Source organism: Sabethes cyaneus, chromosome 2 (genome assembly GCF_943734655.1).
Source record: "Sabethes cyaneus chromosome 2, idSabCyanKW18_F2, whole genome shotgun sequence".
In the NCBI taxonomy this organism is placed as follows: Eukaryota; Metazoa; Arthropoda; class Insecta; order Diptera; family Culicidae; genus Sabethes; species Sabethes cyaneus.
In genome coordinates, this window is record NC_071354.1 from 180,099,501 (window position 1) to 180,126,611 (window position 27,111).

General features: G+C 39.5%; 1 protein-coding gene across 6 annotated transcripts in view; it reads left to right on the forward strand.

The window, feature by feature from the left end:
- Window positions 1-27,111, forward strand: part of LOC128738885 (collagen alpha-1(XVIII) chain) — a 591,219-nt gene that overhangs the window by 451,264 nt on the left and 112,844 nt on the right. For all 6 annotated transcript variants that reach the window (XM_053834344.1, XM_053834348.1, XM_053834349.1 and 3 more), the window contains exon 7: window positions 17,429-17,521. In XM_053834344.1, the coding sequence (XP_053690319.1) occupies window positions 17,429-17,521 (93 nt within the window). The remainder of the gene's footprint in view (window positions 1-17,428; window positions 17,522-27,111) is intronic.

Genomic DNA, 27,111 nt, shown 5'->3' on the forward strand with positions numbered 1-27,111 from the left:
CATACTCAATATAAAGCGCGAAGGCGCATATCCCGTTGAATATATATTTATAACTACATTTACTTTTTCCGTAGTTCCTTACGAGAATGGTAGCTAAACCCTTCCCGAGTCAGGTGTGGGATGATATCTGAATCACACAGAGGTGATGTAGCGTGTTTTCTTAAACAGTCAGATGTTTTATCTGGGACACATTCAAACTTTGTTTGTAAAAATTCTAGAATTCATCAAAATGTTGTTTATGTGAAACGTGTTGTTCCATGATTTAGTTGCAAAGCTGATTTACAAACGCGACCTAAAATATCGAAATATAAAGTAACATAAGTATTGAAGTCTGCAAATTTAAGTTCTAAATTTAAGAATTTAGTAGAAGTAGCGTTAGATATCTACTGCAAAGTATTTTAAAAATATTTTAATTTTTTTTGAGGGACTGGGTCGCAAAAAGCCGTCGAAATCTCCAATATCCAAGACTTTGTGTTGCGATCTTGCGTTGACTCGATCTCAAGCAAATAACTAATCCAAGAGTTTGTCCGGTTTACTAAATCGAAGGGTGTTTTTGTAGTTGTGGTCCAACGAGTGGTAGCGGATTAGACAGCAAGCGTCTGCCCGGTATAATGCAATTAATATTTTCTGCAATCATAGTTTTGTAAAAACCGAATCTAAATTTTGTCTTGGTGCTTTTTCGAAATGTCCTCCCTCGCAGCATGGTTCTCACAGTTGGTAGATTTTTGCCCTTTTATCTAAGCCCCATTTGCCCCGTTTGTAGATTACACGTGTTATAATTGAGCCGTTCCGAATTAAGCCTAGTATCGACCTGAAAAGCAATGGGCAAAAAGATAGGCCAAGAATTGCTAAAGAAAAGGTTTTCTGTTTGCGATTTCTTTATCAGTATGCACTTCACAAGAAATATTGTTTCACTTTCTGATGGGGCAGTTTTACATGCAAGTGAATTGTAACGTCACTTTTCCGTACGGAATAATATCCGGCGCAATTATTACCACAAGAAAAAATGACAGATAATTGCTTGCCTTGCAGTTGTCAAAATTTCTTCGGTAAATAGCAGGATTTTTTCTTGAGTTATTTTCTTTTCAGCTGGATACTAGGCTTTATAGTGGTCTATTGACCATTCAGCAAATTTTACAGGAGACGCAATTGTCTCTATAAAAAATTCTTTTTATTTATTTTCACAAAACCAACTGTTCTGATGGGGAGGGTATAGAGAGATTCAACATGAGAATACATTAGAATCCCCACTTTTGTTGAAATATGCGATTTATTCATACCAATGTACATAGACCACTATGATTTCATATACATCTAATTTAGCTAAAATCCCCAAAACATTCCGCAACATAGTGGTCTCTATCCATGAGATTTGTAAATATCAAAACCCCCATAAAATAGGTTTTGGTGAAATAGTATGACGACTGAAACACGATATTTCATCGTGTTCTGATGCCATGTTGGAATTAAAGATGGCGACTACCAGTTTTCTGAAAATGACCGCATATGACTGGAAATATTGTAAAATCCTCATAATATGGGTATCAGATGAAAGGGTTTAAAGGGCAGAAGTCGAATATTGTGTTCCAATATAGTTTTGAAATCAAAAATAGTCGAATATCGATTATTAATAAGTCGCATATACATAGACCACAATAATGCGGAACAGAATGGTCATTCTGTTCCAAACCAAAAATTCAACATGAAAAAAGCAGGTTAGAAGCCTAATTTTTTGTAATTCCTATTGTTTGCAGAGTACATCTATGCAAAGATACGATTTATGTAAAAATCTCAATTTTGACCTCTATAATTCGGAACGGCTCAATTAATAGAAGGTTGCCAATTATAAAGCTGTTTCATTAATAATTTTTAATACGTGCTTTTTAATTGTAAACCGTATTACATTTTCAAAGGTTTTGGTATCGTGGCTAGCCACGACGGGTCAACCTAGTTGTACTATAGGCAAAAACGAGCAAAAAAACGGACGCAGGTAAGATATGGCCTGCAGGCTGATAAAGTATAGGTGATTTTATGTAAAATTTTCCGGAGAATCACGTGGTGTTAACCCCTTCCCTGTTTGTCATCGGGAAGTCCCAAGAAGTGTCCCATTTTACTCATTTTTTCCTATTTGTAGCACTTTTTGGACTTATTGGACTTTACCAAGTAAGGTTTAAAGAAAACAAAACATAAAAACCTAAGAATTTGGTGTAAATAAGTCCACAGAATCGAATTGGGTTTATCCCATTCTGTCTAGAGCACATTAATTTTATTGGTTGACTTTTCGTTTGGTATCGTGGGTTTAGTAACGAGAGCTCAACCAAAAAAATTAATGTGCTCTAAGTTAAATAGGATAAACAATTCTACGGACTTCTTTACACAAAATTATTAGGTTTTTAAGTTTTGTTTTGTTAAAGCCTTGCTTAGTAAAGTCCAATAAGCGCAAAAAAATGTTAAAAATAAGTGAAAATGATCAAAATGGTACACTTCCCGATGACAAACAGGAAAGGGGTTGGCGCCACGCGATTCTCCGGAAAATTTTACATAAGATAACCTCTATTTTATCAGCTTGCAGGCCGTGTCTTAATTGTGTCTATTTTTTTACTCGTATTTGCCAATAGTGCAGTGGTGTAAGTGTTAGATGCTATGCGTCTCATGCTCGCTCGCGTGTGCGTGGGCATCGTTTGTTTTTTGCTCGATTTGCAACACTGCTTATAACTATTTCTGACATTTGTTGATTATGATTATGTTATGTTGTTATGATGTTAAATGTAAAATGTTAATTTAAACAGTTGTGTAGTTATCACAATAAATATTGCAGGCGTCTGATGATAGTCGAAGAATAGGAGACTGAAACGTCACGTGTAGTAAAGGATTTACAAGGATAATCACAGTTTGGCGAACTCTATAATAGAAGAACTAAAGGTTTATGTGTGAAATAAATCTCTATTTTACTCAACTGAGAACGCAATATCAATAAAACGAATTGTTTTTCAGAAAATATCTATTTATGTTCCGTTTATTTATTAAAATATGCTCAACATCCATTACTGGTAGCTGTAAACATTTCAGTGGGTGTAGAAATGCATACTTCAGTGCACCATGCATCCACCAGTGTTATTTACCAGTCGACATTTAATAGACTGCAGAGAACACGATACGAAACAGCATGCTTGAAATTCTAATATCTCAGCAACAACACACAATGCAAATCGGACCCGATTAGGTTAGCTGAAGCGAAAACAGCCAAATCTGCATTTTCCGCATTCGGCAAAAAAAGCCCTTAACATCGTCCAAACTACATAACTATACCTTAAACTGAGATGGAACGAAGCTTGCTTTCCCTTGCATCGCCCATCCTTGCCACCTAACCGGGGAATGTGTAACATGAAACGCAACCGACAACCAGCACAACGAACATCGTACCGGGGTTAGAAGAAAATGCAAGACCACGTGTAACAGGAACGGTGTAAAGGAAGCTCGTACGTACAAATCCGCGATTGCAATAAATTTTGGCACCTGCTTTCGTGCGAATTTTCTTCAACCTGCTAGTTCGTCCATTCGTTCACTTGCTTGCTCGCTCGTTACCGGTGTGCGCTCTAACGCTTCCTTCACAGTGAGTGCAGAGAAGAAGGGAATTCATCGTGTCGCGATTTTATTTCTGCTGCTTCCCTCCGCGGTGCAGCACAACGGAAACTTGCCGCGCGCGGTGGTGACGGAACGACTCCTTACATTCTGCCAGGCTTCAGCCGAGAAGGCGGTAAATTATTACCCTTTTTGGCTTACGACGCTATGCCGGTCGGTCGGTAGGTAGGTGTACGTACATAGCACTGCGCTTCCGCAATGAGTCGTTCTTCTACTGTTGTAATGTAACATTCTGCTGACAGAATGGTTAGGATGATGAAATTTATGTCAACTTTGGATTAGTGTACACATTCTGCAGGTATTGTTCGATGCACGGCCCGAACGAGCTGGGTAAAGCCTCCGAAACATAAAATCCGTTACATGCAGCGCAAAGGCCGATGTTGGAGCTGCTGTAATCTTTTTGGATTCATGTTACTTCAAATTTCATGTTACTTCAAATTTCATGTTACTTCATTTAATGTGCATGCAATCGGCGATTCAACTGAAAATTTATATTATTATTCATTGTGATCGAGCATAAAATCTCTATGAAAAATTTGTTTCCAATGTTCAAAACATAGTTTACAAAAAAAAGTAATCTTTATAAAATCTCCCATTAGTCATTTTCTACCACCTTTATCTTCCATTTTCCAATGTCTATCGTCCATCGTCTATCTTCCATCTTCCATCTTCCATCTTCCATCTTCCATCTTCCATCTTCCATCTTCCATCTTCCATCTTCCATCTTCCATCTTCCATCTTCCATCTTCCATCTTCCATCTTCCATCTTCCATCTTCCATCTTCCATCTTCCATCTTCCATCTTCCATCTTCCATCTTCCATCTTCCATCTTCCATCTTCCATCTTCCATCTTCCATCTTCCATCTTCCATCTTCCATCTTCCATCTTCCATCTTCCATCTTCCATCTTCCATCTTCCATCTTCCATCTTCCATCTTCCATCTTCCATCTTCCATCTTCCGTCTTCCATCTTCCATCTTCCATCTTCCATCTTCCATCTTCCATCTTCCATCTTCCATCTTCCATCTTCCATCTTCCATCTTCCATCTTCCATCTTCCATCTGCCATCTTCCATCTTCCATCTTCCATCTTCCATCTTTCATTTTCCATTTTCCATCTTCCATCTTCCATCTTCCATCTTCCATCTTCCATCTTCCATCTTCCATCTTCCATCTTCCATCTTACATCTTCCAACTTTCATCTTCCATAAACGTATTTTTAATTTAAGTGTTATGAATTTATAAAATAAGCAATTTTCGAGAAAACCGACAATACCTTGGTATTTTGATCTCAGCTTTTGGCAGTGGAATATTTAAATGCGGTACAGTGAGTCCCACATGTCTATGTAGCGATTGTAATTAATACACACAACATGGATTCGATTTGCCTTCCCGCAACCAAAAACTCACAAGAATAATTAAGCCAAAAATGTCGCCACACTCATTTGGGTGCCTGCCACTCGCAGGAAACACACTTTATTCCACGATTAGTCCAATCGGCTTCGGTGCTTACGCACGTTGCTTGCTTGCTTGCTTGCTTCGCGCTGAACTCCTGTCAGTCAGGCATTCATTCATTTTTCCCAACGCGGGACATGAATACAAAGTTTTTAATTAAAGTTTTTAATTACGTTTTCAGCGAACGCCAACCGCACATGCACACAGTGCATCACAGTGCATTATGGAGAGTTTGCAACGAGTATACGAGTTGCGTTGGCGGAGGTAGCTTTTTTCCTGCCAACTTGCTCTCTACCCATTACTGACGAGCTGACGATGCGAACAAGCACGCGTCATACACGACTCCTTCGCGGCTTTCACAAATGAGTTTCTTTTGTTCACCGGTGTTGATTGAAAGCTAAATTTCAATAAGAACTTCTGGTCCATTAATATCCACTACCACCCACATGCCGACTTGCGAAAAAAAAAACAGATTTCTTTTTCGGCCACTATTCTGCTGCATCAAAAGACCGATCCTACCGGGAGAAGAAGCTACTAAACAGAGAGCATAAACTTTGTTACCGATTTACGATCTTTCCTTTCCTGGTTGGCACTCGAGTGTCCTCGGAATAAGCTCTTTGCCGCATGAAAAACTAATCAGAAATGAGAATCTTTTCGCCTCAAAAGTAGGCTGAATGCGGCAGAACACTAGAGCACTATCTATCGGGCAAGTAGATGGTCTAGAAAGTGTTTAGAATGAGACTCACATGGGAAAGAAATTTATACAGAGCCTACGTCGTCGCTGGCTTGGGAATATGCAGCCGAGCTGAATTGTGCATGATGAATCTACCGGTGCTCTTTCAGCTTATGCAAATCGTATGTATGTTTGTATGTATGTATGGTGCCGAGAAGCTGCTTTCAGTTGAGTACAAATAGTAGGTACGGAATGCGTTCCTTCTGCAAGTATCCTTTGCATTTGAACAACTTTTTGTACGAGCGCTTTGAATCGAAAACTTTCTGCTTTTAATTTTGATGTTGTTTGCAGTTTTTAATTAATTTTTCGGTAACAAAATGGGATGTTTCATGACAACTGTGAGGCACTCTCTCAACGGTCTCACCTATGAGTATCCACATTTGTAACGGAAAGTGAACAAACTAACAACTTTTAGCGCAGATGCTTCGTTACTACTACTTCACAGTGAATTTTCCGCACAGGAATTTCAATTCTGCATAATGAGCTGCTTACTTAGGTTAACAAATTCATTCAAATGGAAAGTGACTCGCTGATTATACGGGTTATTCTCGAATTCCTGGCTGAAATGAAAATTCCCCGATCGATCCAGGTTGGCCAATAAATATTTCAGATTTCCACTCGAATATCTACAGCGAGCGGGGGCAATTCCTTGGGAGCAAGGACTTGCATGTATGAATATTGATTACCGTTCTGTCAAAGCATTGCTGACTTCGGTGCCGTCTGACAGAGCACGGGTTCACTTGAAATTTCCCAAACCGGAGACGCAGCTTCGACTTCCATTATATTTCCATTACGCGCGCCGATGGGCTTCAGGACGACGACGACGACGGTGTCGAACGACGCTGAAGAAAGCTTGAATCCGGGATGCTTTCTTGCCGTCCAAGAGCGTGCACCTTACGTACCGAACACGAACCAGGCAAGCAGTTTCTCCCCCTGAGCCGAGTGCGGTTCCTTTTGAATTCCAATTGTGTACACTATGTGTGCGATTGCATGTTCGGCGCCTAGCATGTACTCGTACTCACATGTCTTGCATGCTCCCTGCTGGCAGATATATTGATTTAGATTTATGCGAATCTGAATTTCATATTCGATATGTTCATAATTTCTGGCTGCTTCTGAGCAGCACGCAAAGCATTTGGCGAGGGAGAATGAGAAAGAGAAAACGGCAGCGCATTGACAGGCGAACATTTATTGCCATGAACACGATAATGCTTTTCTTGGGAATGCCAGACGTATCGTTGTTCCAATACCGAAAATGGAATGGAACGACGAATATGTGTGTACATATTGCTATCGAATTGAGAAACAATCAGGAGACGAACGTTTTTCCTGTTCGTCTTTTGTTTTTAGGGTGATTATTATGTACGAAATCACGGGCTGTCTCTGGAATGCCACTACCGCTTCTTCCTTATGATTAAAGGGAACCATCTGAAGTAATTCAACATACCTGCCTTTGAAGCGCCACTTGAACTCGATTCGGTGAAATGGATGTCAAGGAAGCGTACATTTATTATTCATTTGATTTTAACTAGCAACAAAATGATTTTAGTGTAAAGACATAGAAATGGTTTCAAGGTAAATAAAAATGTGCAATGTAGCAAGGTGTCTGATAGTAATTATATTTTAAAATTATCGTAGTGGGCCGAAGAATCATCAAATTTTTTAAAAATATTAATTGCTTATTTACCAATTCTCAATTTTTTAATTTTGGTCATTTCAGTGGTTTTTGTTTTTCCTGAGATATTGCTGTTGGTGGAGCGCTCATTTTTATGTGGAAGGCAAACTTCTCAGCATTTTTTTCGATTCTCCTGAACATTTCCCTACTTCAAAATAAGTATTAGTAAAAATTTTAACGAAAAAAATAAGTAAAGTTTCTCGGCAATCCAGAAAAAACATTATCTTAGAAAATATTTCCAAAAAAAATTTTCACCGTGGTGGAAAACTCCAAAGAAAAGGCAAAACACTCTTTTCCATTTCATGGAAAATCTTCAAATATTTTTTCTTGTTTCAATTATTCTTCAAAGCCGCAGTCTTAAAATTATATTCTTTCGAAAAAATCAAATAAAACCACCGCTTTATTATCTTATTTCTTTATTTCTTTATTATCGCTTTATTTCTTATTTTCCTATGCACTGCGACCAGTTACGAGTCTCGCTCGTAAGATGAAGAAGAATCGCTTCGTCGTAAGGCCAAATCTGTATCCATACATCGCTAGCGCTCTCGAATTGTTGGCATTGGCTTACCTCGTGAGCAGGCTGTGCAGAAACTACACTACGAGGCTGTGCGCTGGCGAGTGTGTAAGTAGCAAAATGTACGCACACCGTCACCAACGGTTGATTGTCGTAGGCATTCCTCAGTGAAGCATTGGATGCTGTGCTTCAGACACTCACTCGCATAAGCGTGAGCATCGTTGTTGTGCTTTTTGTTCGATTTGTTACATTGGATTTTCGTGCCCATTGGCTTCATTAAGTGTACAATTTTACACCATTTAAGACTTAAATAATAAATCTTAATCTTAGTTTCTTAAAACTTAAATTTTTATCTCGACCTTCTTGCGCTGGTGCATTCTAGCGGTTTGAATGATTCTGCGTAGCATTTCGGCAGGTACGACCGGTATGTGGTCTGAATATTGTGTTCGAGTTCTTGAATTGAATTTACCTCAGCGTAAAATTATTTAACGCTGTTACATCGCGAAGTCCATTTCGAAAAAAAATTCATTTACCGAACTTTGCACGCAATTTACCGATTGCAATGGCCACAGGCGGGCATTCTGCCGCATCTTGTTGGAAAAACGGTTCTTCCTTCCTTGTTTAGCGGCTTAGAGCCCATGTGGCTCGTGTTGTATCGAGTGCTCGTGTTCACTTCACTCTGTCCTGAGTTACTCGCCGCCAACTCCTTGAGCCTCTAGAAATTCGCAAGTCAGCATAGATTTGGTCGAGCAAGCCAACACTTTGAGCCCCTCTATTTCTGTTGCTGGTGGGGTCGTTGAGCAAAATGGATGTCACCACACTGTCTTCCGACATCCTCGCGTCGTGACCAGCCCACCGCAGTCTCTCGACTTTTGACGTAGGACTACGTCTTATGGCAAGTTTTGAGATAGGGTGTCATTCCAAAAAATCGAAAAATGCGAGCGTCACGAAAAATGAAAGGTTTTGAGCGCTAATAACTCAGCGGTTTTCCGATCGATTTTCAATATTCTTACACCAATCGATGGAAAAATCTTCTAAGAATTGACCCAAACGAAGAAAAGTATGGATTCTTGATGTTGAACTATTGAAAATATGGAACCTATGTTCTTCCAGAATTCATGCTTCGTGATTGGTTGTTGGAAATGACGTCATCAAAGTAGAAACGCGTTTTCACTCTTCGGCTTATAATTCAGTCAATTTTCAATAGATTTCCAAGATATTTACACCAATTGATCGGAAAATCGATTTGGAAAATATTGAAAATACAGAAAACTATTGATTTTCAATGTGCGTCATTGAAAAATTGAATGATTTTCATATTTTTGCCTTCCCTCGTTAGTGCTTCCCTAGCACGGATGACAGAAATATATACGATATAAGCTATGGGTTCAGCTTCCTTATGATAGTATTTAATCTACGCCCTATAGAATCCGATCAAAAATTATTGAGCAGATGCTGAGCGTGTGTTAGAGCTGGAGCACTCGTTTCGCTGCCGTGAAGGAATATCTGGCTGGCAGGAAATATGCTGCTCGCGACAACGAAACGATCAGAATTATCGTCACTTGCAGCTGGCCATCCGCAACAACGAAGAGTTAAACAAATTGCTGTCCGGTGTCACCACTGCTCAGAGAAGTGTCTTTCCGAACATCCAAGCTGTTTTGTTGCTGCCCAGGAAGATGGAAAACTAGGCTTCAATTTCCAACATATCACGTCGACAAAATGTTCTTTTAAGGACAAAACATAATGTTCATGAAGATTTGAGGAATTTTCGCTAACTGATTTTAATTCTATTTACTTTAGACTGATTCTAATTGTTCGCTTCTTTTCAAATAATTTTAACCGATCACGTCTCGCGCTTCTATTCGCTTGTTGCTACTGGTTGAGTTGGCCGTCTCGGAAGGTAAGAAGCAGCCAACAAATATACCAGCTCAATGTATTCGGTCAAGAGGCAAAATGCATACAAACATTGGTTTATTAAAATGAAAGTTTTAGTAACATCTTTTGCATCTTCATATAAGAATTTATTCGTTCCTCAAAGAACGGTTTTCGGTCATTGATGAAACCTAGAAAACTTGGAACTTAGGGCTTTTCACTCGGTTTTCTTTAGCAACACAAATTTATCCATCACCAATGCTATACAGTAATAATACGTAGCGTAATTTTTGTTTGACAGCAAAAGGCGAACGGCTGGTAACTTTGCTCTTTTGTTCAGACTGAAATTGAAATGCTCTATTTTATTTAACGTAGATGATAGAATGAAGGACCATGAAAAATAGGTGTGGCCGATTCTTGTCGCTTGCTCTGGTACATAATACGTGGTAAGCCGGCGAACAGCATTATTCAAACGCTAGCTGAGCTACTGCCAACGTCGTTTGCCAGGGCAAACGAAAGTCAACTCGTGCACGTTTGCAGTTCCCGGTCGGCTACTTAGCGTGTTTTGGAGCTGGAGCACTCATTTCGCTGCCGTGATGGAATATCTGGCTGCTGAAGTTCTGGAATTGGCAGGAAATATGCTGCTCACGACAACAAAACGACAAGAAGCATCCCACGTCACTTGCAGCTGGCCACTTGGAGTGGTATTTCATCGTGATTCAGGACCATACACGAACGGCTTCGTTGATCGCATAGCTGCTGAGGCTTTCCGGTTGGTCCGTTGCAATAAGCCGTGCCTGGTTAGCGGTTATCGGTACTCCAATTTACCGAACAGAGAATTACGTTGAGTGCGTTAGTGCAAGTTTATTGCAAGCAGGAGTTATGTTAATCAAACAATCGGTCCTTTTAAGGGCCACACAACGATTGAAAGGTTTATTACATTTTCTTGCCCAGTTAATACCATAATTACAGTCAACGAGGGAAAAGTTGAATTCTTCACCATTGCGGACGACCAACCAATGACGGTAATAAGTTTTCTGGTCACGGGCGACATTTTCTGCGACTTCCAAAACGTCTGCAGCTTGTTAATGCTTTATTATCAGTGTTCTTTTGTAAGCCACAGAAAAGATGCGCAAAACTTTCAACTTTTTGAAAATTCGTGTACCATCTACCGATTAACTGAGGAAAGTAGAAACAGTTCATAAAAATTTATTTACTGTTTGATTTAGTTACTGGCTTGGTTTTGTTTTAATAAAATAGATTTAATCAATTCATGGATATAACTCCAAAATCGGTTGAGGATTGAACCTATACAATGCTACTACTTTGATAAACGTGAAGAATCGTATTATTACATACATGGATACATCCTACTATCGCTACAAAGAGACTTACGTGGTCCTACGTCACCTATGCGGTCGTGTCTTGTGCATAACCCCTCTGATATTTTTCTGGTGCTAGAATGGGAATCTCTGCAAGAAGTGCCTGTAGCTCGTTGGTCATGCACCTGTGCACCTTTATGTTTTCTGTTTGCATTCCGCTAAAAAACGTCCGCAACACCTTTCGCTTGAATACGGCTGGTGTACGTGTGTCTTCTGTAAGCATGAATGCCGTCTCAAGGCCATAGAGGATTACCCACGCGGCACATTAAGACATATGCATGTCAATTTTACATTGGAATTGCATAATGATTAGAGTATGTCAAAGCGAAGTGTACCATAAGTTGTTTTGCAGTCGTACGTGTCGTCATATACAACTTATGGTTGTGAATTATAAAGCAGTATAGATTATTGTAACATTTAGTTATATCTTAACCGTATATTAAGGAGTGTTAAGTGGCGTGTTCCAAGAATTGTTGTATAGAATCAAGATTGAATTATCAACATTTATGCACGTATATTGCCTCCATTTTGGTACTTATATGCTCTTATGAGGTGTGAAATATAACTTTTTCGTGCGGATATGATTTCGTATCTCTCACTTGTAACTGAAACACTTGCAAATCAAATTGTTTACTGGGCAGATAACCAACAACCATGACCTGACCAATGCAATTCGAGTGCTAGCCAATAAGCACTTAAGTCGCTTTAAATGCTATTTAAAAACTACTTTGGTGAAAAATACGGCTACTTTACTGCTAATTCTTTTATAGTGCCGTCAATGCTTATTTGTAACTGATAATTTTTAAGAAGAATTTACAATTGCAATATAATTTATCGTATGCATTAAAAAATGTACTTGCTTAGAATTGCGATAAAAAAAACTACGAAAGATAATTCATTGTAACAAATTTTCGTCGAATTCAACTATTACTAAATCTATAGGCACTAAAAAATCTGACAGCGCTATCCGTTGATTTGCGACAGCTAAGGCGAAAACCGTCAGGTAATTACGCTGGATGCTTTGTTCGTACTGTCAGCTCCACCCCGGAGCAAAGAAGTTGGTCATTGCGATGCTCTTCGTGCCCGCCCGATACATGTACAGGTCAATTGGACATTTAAAACTTCCTCTTTCTTCTGGAGAAAGGCGAGAGTGTCGAACGAAAGCCAGGTTCTGGAGGCCCGACGATGTTGCGCGAGCGTGAAGCGCAGCAGAAGGTGAAGAGAAAGACTCGGAGCATCTTTCCTCGCCTCTGGCTGAGAGATCAGAAGAGTCAGCCAACGGGTAAAAAAAGACCAGCCGTGTCTGAGCGGTAGGTAATCACCCAGAAGAACCGACTAAACGTGCTGGTGAAATCCTTCTTTCCGGAGAAGCACGACGTCGTGGTCATAATGGTATGATAAGATCTACTTGACGCTGGACGGTGACAACTGGCAGGGGATCAATTTATGTCCGTACTTTACGTTGCTCACCAAGATGGTGAACTATCGCCCAGAAGGTACAACTGTCTGGCGCAAATACCAGCACTTGCAATACTTTTCTAACCGCTTAATCAACGTCTCCTTAACCTGCATGCAACTTTAAAAATCTATTTGAAATGGATCACCCATTTCATCTGCCAAACATCAACAGCTGAAACCTGTATAACTACTTATGCATATAATCCGGTACTTGATTCACACTGAATGAAGTCATCTTTTCTACAGCGATCGTACAAAACAACTTAATTTTTATCAATGGTCGTATTTCAAGCAATTTCAGTCGTCTATGATCCTACCAAATCTTATCTTTTCATTTAACTATGTTCGTCCGAACCAAATACACTGAAGTCGCTTTCTACGCGTTTTTTACGAAGTTTGCTCTCTACGCAACTATTATTACGCGAATTTCAAGATTTACGCGTTTTTTTACACGAATTCCGGAATTTACGCGGTTTTTTACACGATTTTGATTTAGGCGGAACGTATTCTTCACGAAAAAAGCGACCTGAGTGTGCATCATTCAACAATGATCGTACCGAATCACTCAATTCATCGATGGTTGTACCGAACTAAATACTTACTTGCCGTAAGTCTTCGACCAAATCATAGTATTTCATGATTTTGGTCGAGCAAGTTGACTGCAAATTGTGGTCTAAATGGTGTCCTACATTAAATTGCAAGAAACACTGTAGAAAATTACCTAATTGACCGATCGTTTTCAAACTTTCAGACAATAAAATATAACCCATTAGTAAGCGTTTAGCATATTTATTCATTCAACTTCAAAACCATAACCGCATGCTCACACCTTAAGTTTTGTGCAATATCTCGCTGCAGCTTCTTCTGTACGGAAAACCACTCATTCTTCATGTCTTCTTCAGATTTGACCTATTTGCATGCTTCCATAATACCTGCTTCATAATAGGCCAGTATTTTTCATTGGGCCTTAGTTCCGGTGCGTTGTGGGGGTTCATGTCCTTGGGTACGAAAATAACCCCGTTCGCTTCGTACCACTCCAGGACATCGTTTGTGAAGTAACACGAAGCTAGATCCGGCCAGGAGATCGTTGGACCCTCGTGTTGCTTCAACAGAGGAAGCAGACGCGTCTGTAGACACTGCTAGAAGTAAATCTTCCCGTTTACAGTCCCGGTAGTTCCGAACGGCGCACTCTATTTGCCACAAGGGGCAGATCGCTTGCCAAATCATGTATTTCTTGACAAACATTGAAAATTTCTGCATCCTTACTTCCTCCGGAACATCAAACTTGTGCTGGGCGGTGAAGTACAGCAGCCCCGGAAGCTGCCGAAAGTCCGCCTTGACGTTAGTCTCATCATCCATGATGAAAAGAGTTGAGTATTTTCCTGGTACATGAGCAAAATAAATTCACGGCGTTGCTTTTCGGCGTTACTTTTCGGCGATAAAAACACAGTGTAAACAATACCCAGCTAGCACCAACTCGTATATCAATGTAAGAAAACTATCGAAAATATCTCCTAACAAACTCGAAATCGTTACTAAAGTGGATAAACTGGATAAAGTGGGATCAAGTTGATTTTCTGTCGAATATAATGATAATGTCTGACATACATACGATTTTCAGCACAAAATCGTAGAATGGTACGGAGCGAGTCGCGCTTAATCGGATATTATCGTATATAAATACTTATATAGTCGTAACGCTCAAAATTATTTCTAAAGTATTTCATCGCTGACGACTATTACTTCCAATCTCTCTATCAGCTAATAAACTCCACGTCATTATAAGGCTTCATACCAGTGCAGTGCATAGCAGTATAGCAGTCTAATAGGCTACGAAGTCTATCAATAAAAAAGTGTTAGGTCAGTAGAAAATGTATAAGCTCTGAAAATGCACAGAAAACTAGAAAAGTGAAATTGATTACGGTATATTAAGTAAACTTCAACAAAAATACTCAAAGTATTTGAGAAAAACTGTGTGATATTCCCATTTTTATCAATTTCACGATGAAGTAATCTTCTGTACATCAGCTATAAACTTGCAACTGATAATAACAGTTCACATCATTCAACCCGAAATCTTCTTCAGGTCTTCTTTTGGCAATGGAAACCTAAGATGATTACGCAGTTCTAAGGGCATCCAACATCAAACCGCACGAAATTGAAATAACCGCGAAAGCTTAATGACTTTATGCCTGCTCGTTCATTCGGTTCCGGTCCCGAGCTCGCGCGTCGCCTATACGGCTATTATGCTGATGCTATGAAGTTGTGTGACAATGAATAGGACGGTTTCTTTTATTTGCCCGCATAAATAAGCCCTCCGACTACGGTTTTCACGCGCTTGCAGCCACGCAGTCATACCGAGTCAGCAGCAGTATATACTGTACTGACTGGCTTAGCCAGTTTTATCACGCACCGTCGCAAATTTTTCCGGGTTCATCCCAGGGGACGGAAGCAAACAGGAAGCAAGTGCAAAATTTCACACACCAATCACATTCACTTTCTCGCTTTTTCTGCTGGATCCCTATCAACCACAGGTTTTTTGGCTTCTGTTCTGGTTCCGGTTGAAACGGAACCGGAGTGCGTTTGCTGTTCTTCTACATTCCCCTGATGAAAAGTCAGCGAAGGATTTTTCATTTTAGAAATTTCATTACTTATTCATGTCAGAGCTCTTACGGGAACCGAACGTGTGTGTTGTTGTGGGTGTATTTCGCCGGTCGATTCCGGGGATGGGAACATGATGAACTCGCAGGGATGAGTTATTCCACCGAACGATATGTGCAATTGTGTGTACGAGTATGAGCGAGACGTGAAACGCCACCGGAATTTTATTAATTTTCTTGACGTCGTCGGCGACGTCGTCACCGTTGTCAGACTAAATTGTTTGTGCATTAATGAAAGATGATTTCAATGGAAGATGATTTCAATCATCGTTCTTCGACACGAATCGCAGTTCCTGATAGCACCCCCCCACGCGATCGTTTATCTATCATTCATTCGTTCTCGGTATCCGCCTGCTTGTTCACGTTAAGCAAAAATCGGAAATATCATTCTCGCTCTATGGAAAATCATTAGTCACTAAATTGAATCTGTCCAAAATTCGAGTGAACCTGGGCATGCCAGCGAATTTCGCAGGAAATGATTGGTATTGCGGCAACTAGCCGTCTACTGGCTGCGAGTTTCCTATCCACATGACGTAACGGATGGCAATCGGAAATGAGCGTTTCTGCTTTTTACCTATCGTTGTAATGCTGCCGTGCCACGTTCGATTATGGAATGTTCTGGCTCGTGACGTTACTGAAATATCTATTTCATTTGAGTGGAACCTCATCGGATTCTACCAATGTTTACACATTGCAACATTTCAAATACCGGATATTGATTGAATACAGAGATTACAAATTAATTCGCTGTTTTGTGATAGAAATAACTCATTCTGATAGTGATTTCGTTCACCATGCAAATCATCGGTACTTGTAAATTCCCGTTCAATTTGAACAACGTGAATTAGTGATTTTATATCAACCTCCATATAGGACCCACTCAAAGAGAATAAATAGTCCGCCTGGATTAAAAAAAACTCAAACATAAACTTTGCGAGCAAAATGCGCTCATCTGAATCAAATTGCAAAAAACCTCTATTTTCCCGTAAATGGCATCAAATCCCACGCCGTGTTGCCATCCAATTTAACAACATTGCGATTCCGGATGCAGTGGGTGGTGGAGTGCTCCTCCCTTCGGTCCCACCGGCCGGCAGGCACCGCTCTCTTGCCAACAGCAATAAACAAGGAAAACCTTTCCTCTGAAGCATAAAAACAAACTAAACCGAAAACCTCGAACCTGTTTCGAGGTAATCGGGACGGAATAGTTTACGAACACGAAACGAAATTAAATTTCAAGGGTCATCCCGTAATATTCCCAATTTATCATCCCGGTACGGGGTCTGCGCACTCCCGGGCGGAGTTCGTTTTTCAACGCTGTGCTGACCCACCACCAGCACCAGTAAAATGGTTTAAGGTGGGAAACAGTCTTCCGATGCGAAACGAAACAACGCAAAAGGGTAGCGAAGTGTTTATTTAGTCGACAACCGGAATCCGGAGGGAAAAAAACGCACCCTTTTGTGTAGCACCCGGGAATGGTAGCCAATCTGCGTTTATTAGATGTGAGGCAGAGCTTCGGATGAACAGGGTCAGCGAAAAGAAAAACAAAATGACAACCGTCTGAACAAATATTCAATCATTTTGTTAGCAAATTTACGGAGCTATTTTTCTTTTTTACATATGCAAATTATTACGGGACCGGTTGTAAATTAGTTCGGAAATTTAATATGTAGCAAATGTATTTACTAAATGGGTAGAAATGAATGCAATACAGAGTTATGGTATGCTACCGGCATTCAGTGCCGACATCAAATATAAAAGCACATATTTTTATAATATTCACTCATTAATTCCATGTTCACTATTTCATGCTATACATTTATTGCACTTATGCTCATTGGCTCATGCTTTAATTTGCTTCTATTTCGGTTCGATTTCGATTTCGGTTTATTTACTAAAGGTATAGTTTATAGTTATTATTGTAGTTAGATGTTGGTATTATTTTCTATTCTTTCTTCTTCGTTTTTCCCTTGCTTTCTTTCTTTGTTTATTTTACTTATATGTTTCGCACCTACACACCACCACCCAATAACATCCCGTAGGAACAAGATGATTCAAGTAGTTTAATTTACGAAGAGGATGAACTGCTGGGAGATAGCGATCGGAGTGATATTTTCGCCGATAATTTGCTGACGGTAAGTATACGTACAAGTAAGCACACAGCATTTATACGAACAAAATACCCTGTATAAAAATCATGTAGAGGTGTTCTGGTTCAGTAAGAATTCTTATAGTAACGCATTCCTATGAACATTTCAAAAAGTGGATGTGGATTTGTCCAAACTTTTCACTCGTATTCAATTTTTCACAAAGTGGCATTTTCCGCTGTGATTAAGGTTGAAGCACGAACTACTGATTTCTCACATTTCAGTGTTTATGCTCAAAACAATACTAATGTTCATGAAATAGTTTTCACTTTATTCTTTCCATCTATCAGAATACAATTAGGTGGAATAAATTGTTTACTCAGCAGGCTTTGATTTTAAATTTTTTACGTGTTAGCAGCAAAGTCTTAACTTACGATGCCGGTTTATTTGGCATGATCTATTTTAGGGTGACCCTTATATTAATCGAGATCCAAAAATTATTTTCAAAACGAAACAAGATAGAGGAATATTTACTTCAGCAATTTTATAGCTTGAAGTGTTTCGAGTAATTTTGCAGAAAACGGAATCCCTCTATCTCAAACCGTTTCCATATTAGGGCGTTTTTCTTATTCCACTCTAGAGTACTACGAGACACATAAACATTTGATTTCATTACTTCCATCTACCGTTCCCTCCGTTTATTGGAAACAATACCATTTTAAAAAATTAATTGTGAACCTCATTATATAGGTCAAGTCAACAAACATGAGGTTGAGTTCATACATTCTCTTTTATATTTGGACCACTCACACAACTTCTAACGGTTCAATGACAAGATAATCGAAGCCACTTTACTTATTTGGACCTCCCCTTCTTTTTAGAAACCACCATCCTTTTGTCAACCCCCTGTGCTGATTCGCTTATGTCGAGAAACATGTATGCCAAGTTTGAAACAGAATAATCAAGGCTTTCCGGAGTTATGGTGCAACACGTTCACTTTTATATACTTAAATATGGTAAAACCCTACATATTCAAAGTTAATTTATTTGAGATAGACAAAAAACACCCTGCATTTTTTTGGTATTATGTACAGAAAACTACCTTCTTTCAAACGTAATCAACCGATTTTAATTCTACTTGCATCTTTCCAAGATACAAACATTTGAAAAAGACCTATTTTAAACACAAAATTTGATATCAGTTTAGGACTAAAGTAGACAGCTAGTTTCTTTTTTCACCAAAAGTTGCGTCTTATTGAGCCTCCAAAGTCATCTAAAGAAGTGTTTTGCGAGAAATGCCAAATAAAATAGTTACATAGAAAAATCGCAAAATAGCAGAGTCACCCTAACTTAATTGAGGAAAAACACCCCAATATAGAAACGGCTTGAGATAGAGGGATTTCGTCTTCTCCAAAATTATTCAAAATAGTGCAAGCTATAAAATTGCCGAAGTAAATCTTAAGATAGATCGTTTAGAAGATAATTTTTGGATCTTGGTTAATATAAGGGTCACCCTAAAATAGCTCATACCGAAAAAAGCGGCTTCCTAAGTTAAGATTTTGTTACTAATACGTAAATAATCTAAAATCAACGACTAGTGAGTAAACAATTTATTCCTAATTCACCTAATTTGGCTTTTTGGGCAATAGTGCATTGCATTGGCGTGCCCAAACCCCAAAGTTGCTCGGTTGTAAGAGAAGAGGACATTGAAAACAGGGGAAAATTGTTAGAAAATGTTAGATTTTTTCAGAAAATTTTTTACCATAAGACTTTTTAGCATAAGCGCAACTACCGATTTCAATTTCAAGCTCACAATTGAATAGCGGAGAAAAATGCTATAAGAAATATGAAGTCCAACATGGTTGTCGAATATCAATATCGCCATTTTCGATTCGGAACTGGAGTGTAGCGAAAAAATAATCGGTTTGCCGTTGCATTTCTCTGGCTCTTATAAAATCTCGAACTTTTTTCTTAGTAGATCTCATCATACACTGGCACCGTTAAATATGCGTCTGAATCAGCATATTTCTTCCACTTTGAAAACATTTCTTTAGCATTGTAGGTTTGATTTTACTCATCTTAATCATAAAGAGACAGATATATTTGCTTTTCGCAACGACCAAGAGCTTTTGTTTTCTGTTCTACCATTTGCTCTGCCTCCGAAGTCCGAATGATACATGAATACTGTTTTCTCTTACAACCACTCGCATAGAAAGAGAACAACTAGAAGCAGAGCTAATCGTTTTACGAACTTCTCCTTGCCTGGCACATCGCCACGCCTGTTTGGAATGTAAAATTGTTGACCTGGAAGCTGGTTGAGATCCATTTTTACGTGGATTTCGTCATCCATCAATATAAATCCATTGAATTTCGTCAAAATTTGCTCGTAGAAACAACCTAGCACGCTTCTTGGCTATCAAATTCTGCTTCAAGTGCCGATTCGGATGTTTACTGGCACTGTAAGACCCACAGCATTCTGAGGGCATTCCGCGTGATTTGACAATTGACGTCATTCCTACTAGCCATATTCCGGGTGAAAATGTCAGGATCAGACCTAACGTATCTTAAAATCTTCTTCTTTGTTTTACGTCGTTCCGAGTTCCATTCTGTACTACTCCGGTACGTGGTAAAATATGTTGACAAAATTGACACTAGTCGTTCATCATAAACATGTAAACAAAGTTATGTCGAATGATTCCAGTTCCTACCTCAAGAGGCGTGCCAATCTCGCGCATTTACTTTTGGTCACATTTTAAAAGTATTTTAGGCGTTTTTCCATCAAGAATCCCGGTAAAGCTAGGGGATCACATCACAAAAGAGTTTTTTTGCTGAAATTATAGAAAATTAGGTTTGGTTCTTCCGGTTCACTCTCAATTATATGCGAGCTATACAGTTTGTTATAAACTTACGCTTTTCTCGTAATAGTTTTTTTGGGGGAAATGATATCTTCGCATCAAATACGATTTATTAGCATAGCATATCATAGCATAGCATAGCATAGACAACCGTACACATCATGAGTGGCTGATATGATGTACCCGTAAGTACACCATACACCTGGTCATGTCCTTACGATTGTAGAAAAGGGTACGTTAGTTGACCACCTACTTTAAGAGGATGCGCAAAAACTCACGCAATCTTCATAGGTGTTCTTGTACCCAGTAATATACGATATGAATAATATAAAAATACAATGAAATGGAGCATATATGGGAAAAATAGAACAATCTCACCATCAATCCTTTGAATGAAAAATAGTTGCGTCAGTTTCCATCATCTAATATCCAATAATAAATTTAATTTTCCCTTACGATATCCATGTGCATTATTTGAGCTTGTTACGGTTAGAGTCTTAATTGTACAATAGGAGGTGCTTGATGAGCCTAAACGATACAAATCATTAAAATAACATATTATACTTACCTGCTACCAAGGCCGTGTGACTCAGCCGTCTGCATCTGGGAAGCACGCGGCATCGCACCTCCTAGCTTAGCTACTCAATCGAGTATTACCGAGTATGGCCACGTGGATGCGCTAGGTAGGAGCTTGGGCTGGCAAAAGCTATCAAAAATACAATAAATTTGACCGATATAGCGTTGTTGCAAGCTATCACGCTGTAGCAAATTATCCCACATGACAGTAACCTTCGGCGTTTTCACCAAGCATCCTTGTTATCTGTGTCATAGTAAATCTAGGGTTTCGCAACAGAAAAGTATTTTTTTGGTGAAACTATAGAAAATTAGGTTGCTTTCTTCCGGATCGCTCTCAGTTAGATGCGAGATAGAGTTTGTAAACAATACAACTTATTATAAACCTGAGATTTTCTATCGTAACCTTCCAATTTTTCGGGGATTGTAAATGTAATTTGCGATGGAAATTTCACGAATTCCAGAGGAGGGTATCGCATAACCAGCTAGAACCCCGGAAGTTTTGCATCGAAGCACTGCAGAAGTTCTGTCGCAAAGGCGAGGAGTTCTGGAGGACTCGTGGGGACAAAGTCTAATTTACCAAAACAGTGGAGCGTCCCCAGTGATTGGTACAATGTAGGGTCGGCACTCGGTAGGGAATCAATACGCAGACTGAAGATCAGGCCCTAGAACCTGCACACCGACACGAACGATAACAGCCGACGATGCATAAACTATGCAGCTTTCCGAGGTGTGGTGATCAGAAACACTTTCTTTCCGCTCAAAGATATCCACGAATGACGAACCAAATCGGCTAATTTTTCACCAACATTAGCAACATATGCTTCTTATGCCATACGGATATGAACTCGGATCATTTCCTAGTAGCAGTACATATGCGCTTAAAATTATCGACGGTACAAACTCACAACAAACCCATCCTTCTCAGTCAAACATTCTGTAATTGAATAACCCGTAAGTTGCCCAGAAGTACGTACGCCTGCTTGATGAGGCTCTACCTTCCTCTGTGAAGCTAGGTGCTCAGGTGCACGCATCATAGCATGTGAAGCTTAGGTGCACGCGTCATATTTACGTGAACTTCAAGGCAGCATACGATACAGTTAAGCGCGACTGTGGTAGATGATACACAAGAACGGAATCTATACCTATACAAATGAATTCCTGTCTATCTGTCTGTCTGTTTGTCTGTCTGTCTGTTTGTCTGTCCGTATGTGTCTTATAGACTCGGACACTACTGAACCGATCGGCGTGAAAATTTGCATGTAGCGGCTTTTGGGGCCGTGGAAGGTTCTTATGTTAGTTAGAGACCCCTCCCCTCCCTAAGAGGGGGGCTCCCATACAAATGAAACACAAATTCCTGCATAACTCGAGAACTAATCAAGCAAATGGAACCAAATTTGGCATGTAGTGATTTTTAGAGGTAAGAATTTTTTCTATGATGAATTAGAACCTCTCTCCTCGCGAATTTGGGTACTCGGTGAAATGTTATACAATCACGGCGAATATTGCTATCCGCTATATTTAACTGGCTAAGCAATGGGGGGAGTTCTTTTCTACTTTACTATGAGGAAAAATTGCAAATTTGTATATTAACCTACCCATGCTTTCATAGTTACGTAACTGCCAAAATGAATCATCTAAGGTTGAACTCCTCAGAAGCTCACAAAACTCGAGATTGTGATAAAGTTCATCCGAGATTCATGATTTATGACTATGGTCGCAGCAACGGGCTGTCCTGGTATTCAACATCGCTATTGAAGGTCTGATCTGGCGAGCTAGCATCGAAATGAAACAAGTTATCTTCGGCAAAACTAGCCTAGCCTTCGAATACGACCGTGATATCATTTCTAGGAACTTAGGGACGGAATTCAGACTGTGAGTTTGCTTACGGAACACACTTACCCTATTTAAATGAAAAGTGTTAAGGACTGTTTTGGGCGGAATACAAACATAAAACGGAGCGTGGGGCAGGTGTATGAACCGACCACGCCACAAGGATGCCGGACGTTCGTGCAACAAAATCTGTTGTCTTCAAAATTCCTATCGGCACCAGAAATAGAGGAGCTCAACGTGCTGGATGAGTCGGCCAGTTTGAAGTCAACTTACGACTGTGAAAGTAGTTCAAATTGTTGGGGATCGTCATTAAGAAACAGAAGTCTTTTTACTACACTTTTCGAGAACGTATTTAGTAAAGCATCACTCATCCGATTTGAACATATGCCGTCATACACGTTATACTCTGATGCAGAAAATTCTGACCGTGATACCGAAACAACACACATTTCTCCAAAATCTGAATCATTACTAATTTCCCTGGTTAAGTGAAAAATTTGCCTTGTGCTGCCCCTACAATAGGAACGAAACCACTCTGGTTAGGCTACCATTCTTATCTGCCGACAGTAGCGGAGCATTTTTACACCCTGCAAGATAGCAAACGTCACTTCACTGTACCAGGTGCACAAATCACACATAAACTGTGCACCATTCGGTGCGCTGAGCTATTTCTTTTATCGTTGCGACAGGTCGTTTCACCAAGAACAAAACGAACCTCACCGGAAATGAGAGCGGGCCATCGTCGTTGTCATCATCATTGCTTTTACCCTCATCGTCACACGAGATGGCCGCCGTCGTCGTCGTCGTTCGTTTTGCATCACATTTCGACGTACATCAATCGTTCACAAATTTGAATTTTCAGTTTTACGAGCCGGGCACGGAAGCCATCCTACTGATGATGTAGGTGACAGCCATGGTAGGACTTGACGTTATTCGATTCAAAGGAACACCAAATCCATACTGAACAGCAAAAATAACATCAACTTCGACGAGATGCGACACGAAGCTAGCTTATACTTACATAAATATGGGGATTGTATCTTCGGGGCATGCCAGCTCACCACGCAGCAGCGATTGGCACTGTGGAAATATTTGTCTTCCAATGAAATTCCTAATGTTTGTTGTACTTTTAAACTTTTTTCAACAGTGGATTTTGTAACACGCCCTTCGCATGTTGAAAGACTACCAAACTTGATAGCAAACAAAAATATCAATGCCTACCAAATAGCATCAACCACCTAACAAAGAACTTCAGAATGCCGAGAAACGGTAATCATGTGGAGTTCGATTATTGGTTTAACGTCAGCGCACCCTTATACCGTATAGCCGATTTGGGTAAAAGGGACATCTCGATTATTTTCCAAAAAACAGTTATTCGTTCCATAAACCGGCGACCGGCGACGTTACGAATGCGTTACTCTTATTGTTTGGGAAGTTTAATTGCAAACCCATTGTTCAAAAATCGCGGTTTCTGTTCTGCACGCAAAATGCGTCCTCTGCGGCACTGAGGCGGAACCGTCAGTCTGCCAAAAAGCCGTACCGTACATAATCCCATGACTGACGACGCCGCCGCCGCGCTAGCAACCCGGTAGCCGGATGTCCTGTCACGCGTGCCTTGCGTTTCGCTGCTTCTCGTCGTTATTGGGGAAGTGAAGATCGGCAAAAAACCGGGCAAAATCGTTTTTCGCCTGACATACAATGACACAACCACGCAGAAAGCGCTGCTGGTCCTCGCCTAGGCGCTGCCTCGGCGAGCTGGTGAAAAGCCACCGCGACAACGAATGTCGCGCGGTTCGCATGATGCGTGATAAGAAAAGCGATTTTTGACAGTTTTATGCCCCATGAAGGCCCCGCCATGCTTAGGCGGCAGCAGCTGCAACGACAGCGGTTGAAGGGTGACTATGGTTTATGCCGCGAGACAGAAGCATGAGCCCGCGAAACTGTTGACGTTTGACGTTGATTGCGTTTTACTTGACTTTAATTCGTCTCGGATAATATATATGAAATTTGCTTGCTTGCTTGTTGATAGAAACTTCGGACGGAGCACGTGCGGTGTTTTATTGACATAACCGCGGGGGTAGTTAATTCCGGCGGAAAATGGTATTTTATTCAGCGTTTGATGAAAGGTCTCAGGGGGCAAACGTTGGTTTTAAAGTTATTATGTCATGCGAGGCCGTCATTGAATATTTCGGCGATTTATTGAGTCGTATTTATAACTGATGACATCAAATATCAAGTCTAAGGCAAAACCAAAACAGACTTTTTGACATTTTTACCATTGACTTTCTTGTCTTTTTTACTATTGGTTTTTTATTCTTTTGACCTATTTGACTATCTGGCTTTTTGATTTTTTTTTTTTTTGGCCTTTCGCTTTTTCACCCCATTCGCCCATTTGACAGACGTTTGAACTGTTGATTGCTCGACTTCGCGATTTTTAATTTTGATTTTGATTTTTTAGAAATTCAAGCTTTTCAACTTTCCGACTTTATGGATTTTTGACTTTTCAGCTTTTCGACTTTTTGCTCTTTCAACTTGGTTTATCGGCTTCTCGACCTTTCAAGCCTTCGACTTTTAAATTATCTGACTGACTTTTTCTGTTTTTCTGACTAATGGACTTAGATTTTCTGACAGTTTAACTTGGATTTTCTGACAATTTGACTTGGATTTTCTGACTGACTTTTTTCTGTCTAGCTTTCTGACTTGTAGAGTTTTCAATTTGAGACTTTTATACTTCTTGAGTTTTCGAAGTTCCGATTTAACGACGTGGCCACTTTTTGGTTTTTCAACTTTCGACTCTTCGAAATATCGACTTTTCACTTTTTCAAATTTTTCGTCGATGCGACTTTTCGTCTTCTCGATTTCTAACTGACATTTCCTTACTATTTTTTTGTCATTTTAATTCCTCAATTTTTAGGCTTTTTGATTTTCTGACTGTCATTATCTGTCTTTTTTACGGTTATTTGTCTTTTCGATTTTCTGACTGACTTGGTTATATCTAGCATTCCTAATTTTCGTTTTTTGACTGGTCGACTTTCTGACAGAATACTTTTCTTCTTATTTCTGACCTTTCGATTTTTTGACTTGTCGTTTATTTTGATTCGACCTTTTGACTTTGTGGTTATTCGAAATTTCGATTTTTTCACTTTTTGGCTATTCGAAATTTGACTTGAATTTGACTTTTCGTCTCTTCGTCTTTTCGAATTGCTTCGGACTTTTCGCTTTTTCGTCTCCTCGATTTTTGGACTTTTTGACTTTGTGTCTACGACTTTTTCGACTTTTTGACTTTTCGTCTCTTCATCTCTTCGAAGTGCTTCGGACTTTTCGTCTCCTCGATTTTTGGACTTTTTGACTTTGTGACTCTACGACTTTTCAAAAGGTCTACTTTTTAACTTTTCGTTTTTTTTTCATTTGTCTTTTGATCTGACTAAAGTTTTTATGAACGTCTTAGTGGAATACAAATCTTTATTTCTTGAAAGTTTTGTTTCATTTAATCGACTTTTAAGCTGCCGGTCTTTCGACTTTTCAACTTTCTGACAGACTTTTTCTATCTATTTTCTGAGTTTTGATTTTACGATTTTCTGACTGACTTTTGTTGTCTAACTTTCGGAGTTTTCGACTTGTCGACTGTAAAACTTTTTGATTTCATGATTTCAGCTTTTCTAATTAACAACAGAAGAAAAGTCTCGTCTGTTTGTTTTTTCGACCTTACGACTTCTTCACTCTTTCTCGTCGTCGTCGACTTTCAACTTTTCGTCTTTACGACTTTTCAACTTTACGATTTTTGCAAATTTCGGCTTTTGGACTTTTCGAATTGTTTACTTTTCAACTTTCCAACATTACGATGTTTCAACTGGATCTATCGACCTTACAACTTCTAGACTGTAGAATAACAGACTTTTTCTAACTTTCTGGCTTTTCGGTTTTCTAATCCACTTTCTTCTGGTTAACTTTCCGATTTTTTGACTTGTCGGCTTTCCGACTTTTTGATTGTTCTACGTTCACTGTATAATCTTCTGACTTCTCGATTTTCTGATTATTTTTTATCTACTTTTCTAACCTTTCAGTTTTTCGGCTTTCAGACTTCTCGATTTTTCGACTTGCTGACTGAAATTTTTTGCTGTCCAGTTTGCTGACTTTTTGACTTTTCGATTTTCTAAAAAAAGTCGCGTAAATTCCAGAATTCTCGTAAAAACCGCGTAATTTTCAAAATACGCGTTACAAAAATTAATGAATCACAGAACAACGCGTAATAAATATAGATTCATAGAGCACATTCGCGTAAATCGTGTAAAAACCGTAAATTGGAAAATCTGCATAAAATAATTTGCGTAATTTGCGTAAAAAAATTGTGTAAAATCCGAAATTCGCGTTAAAATA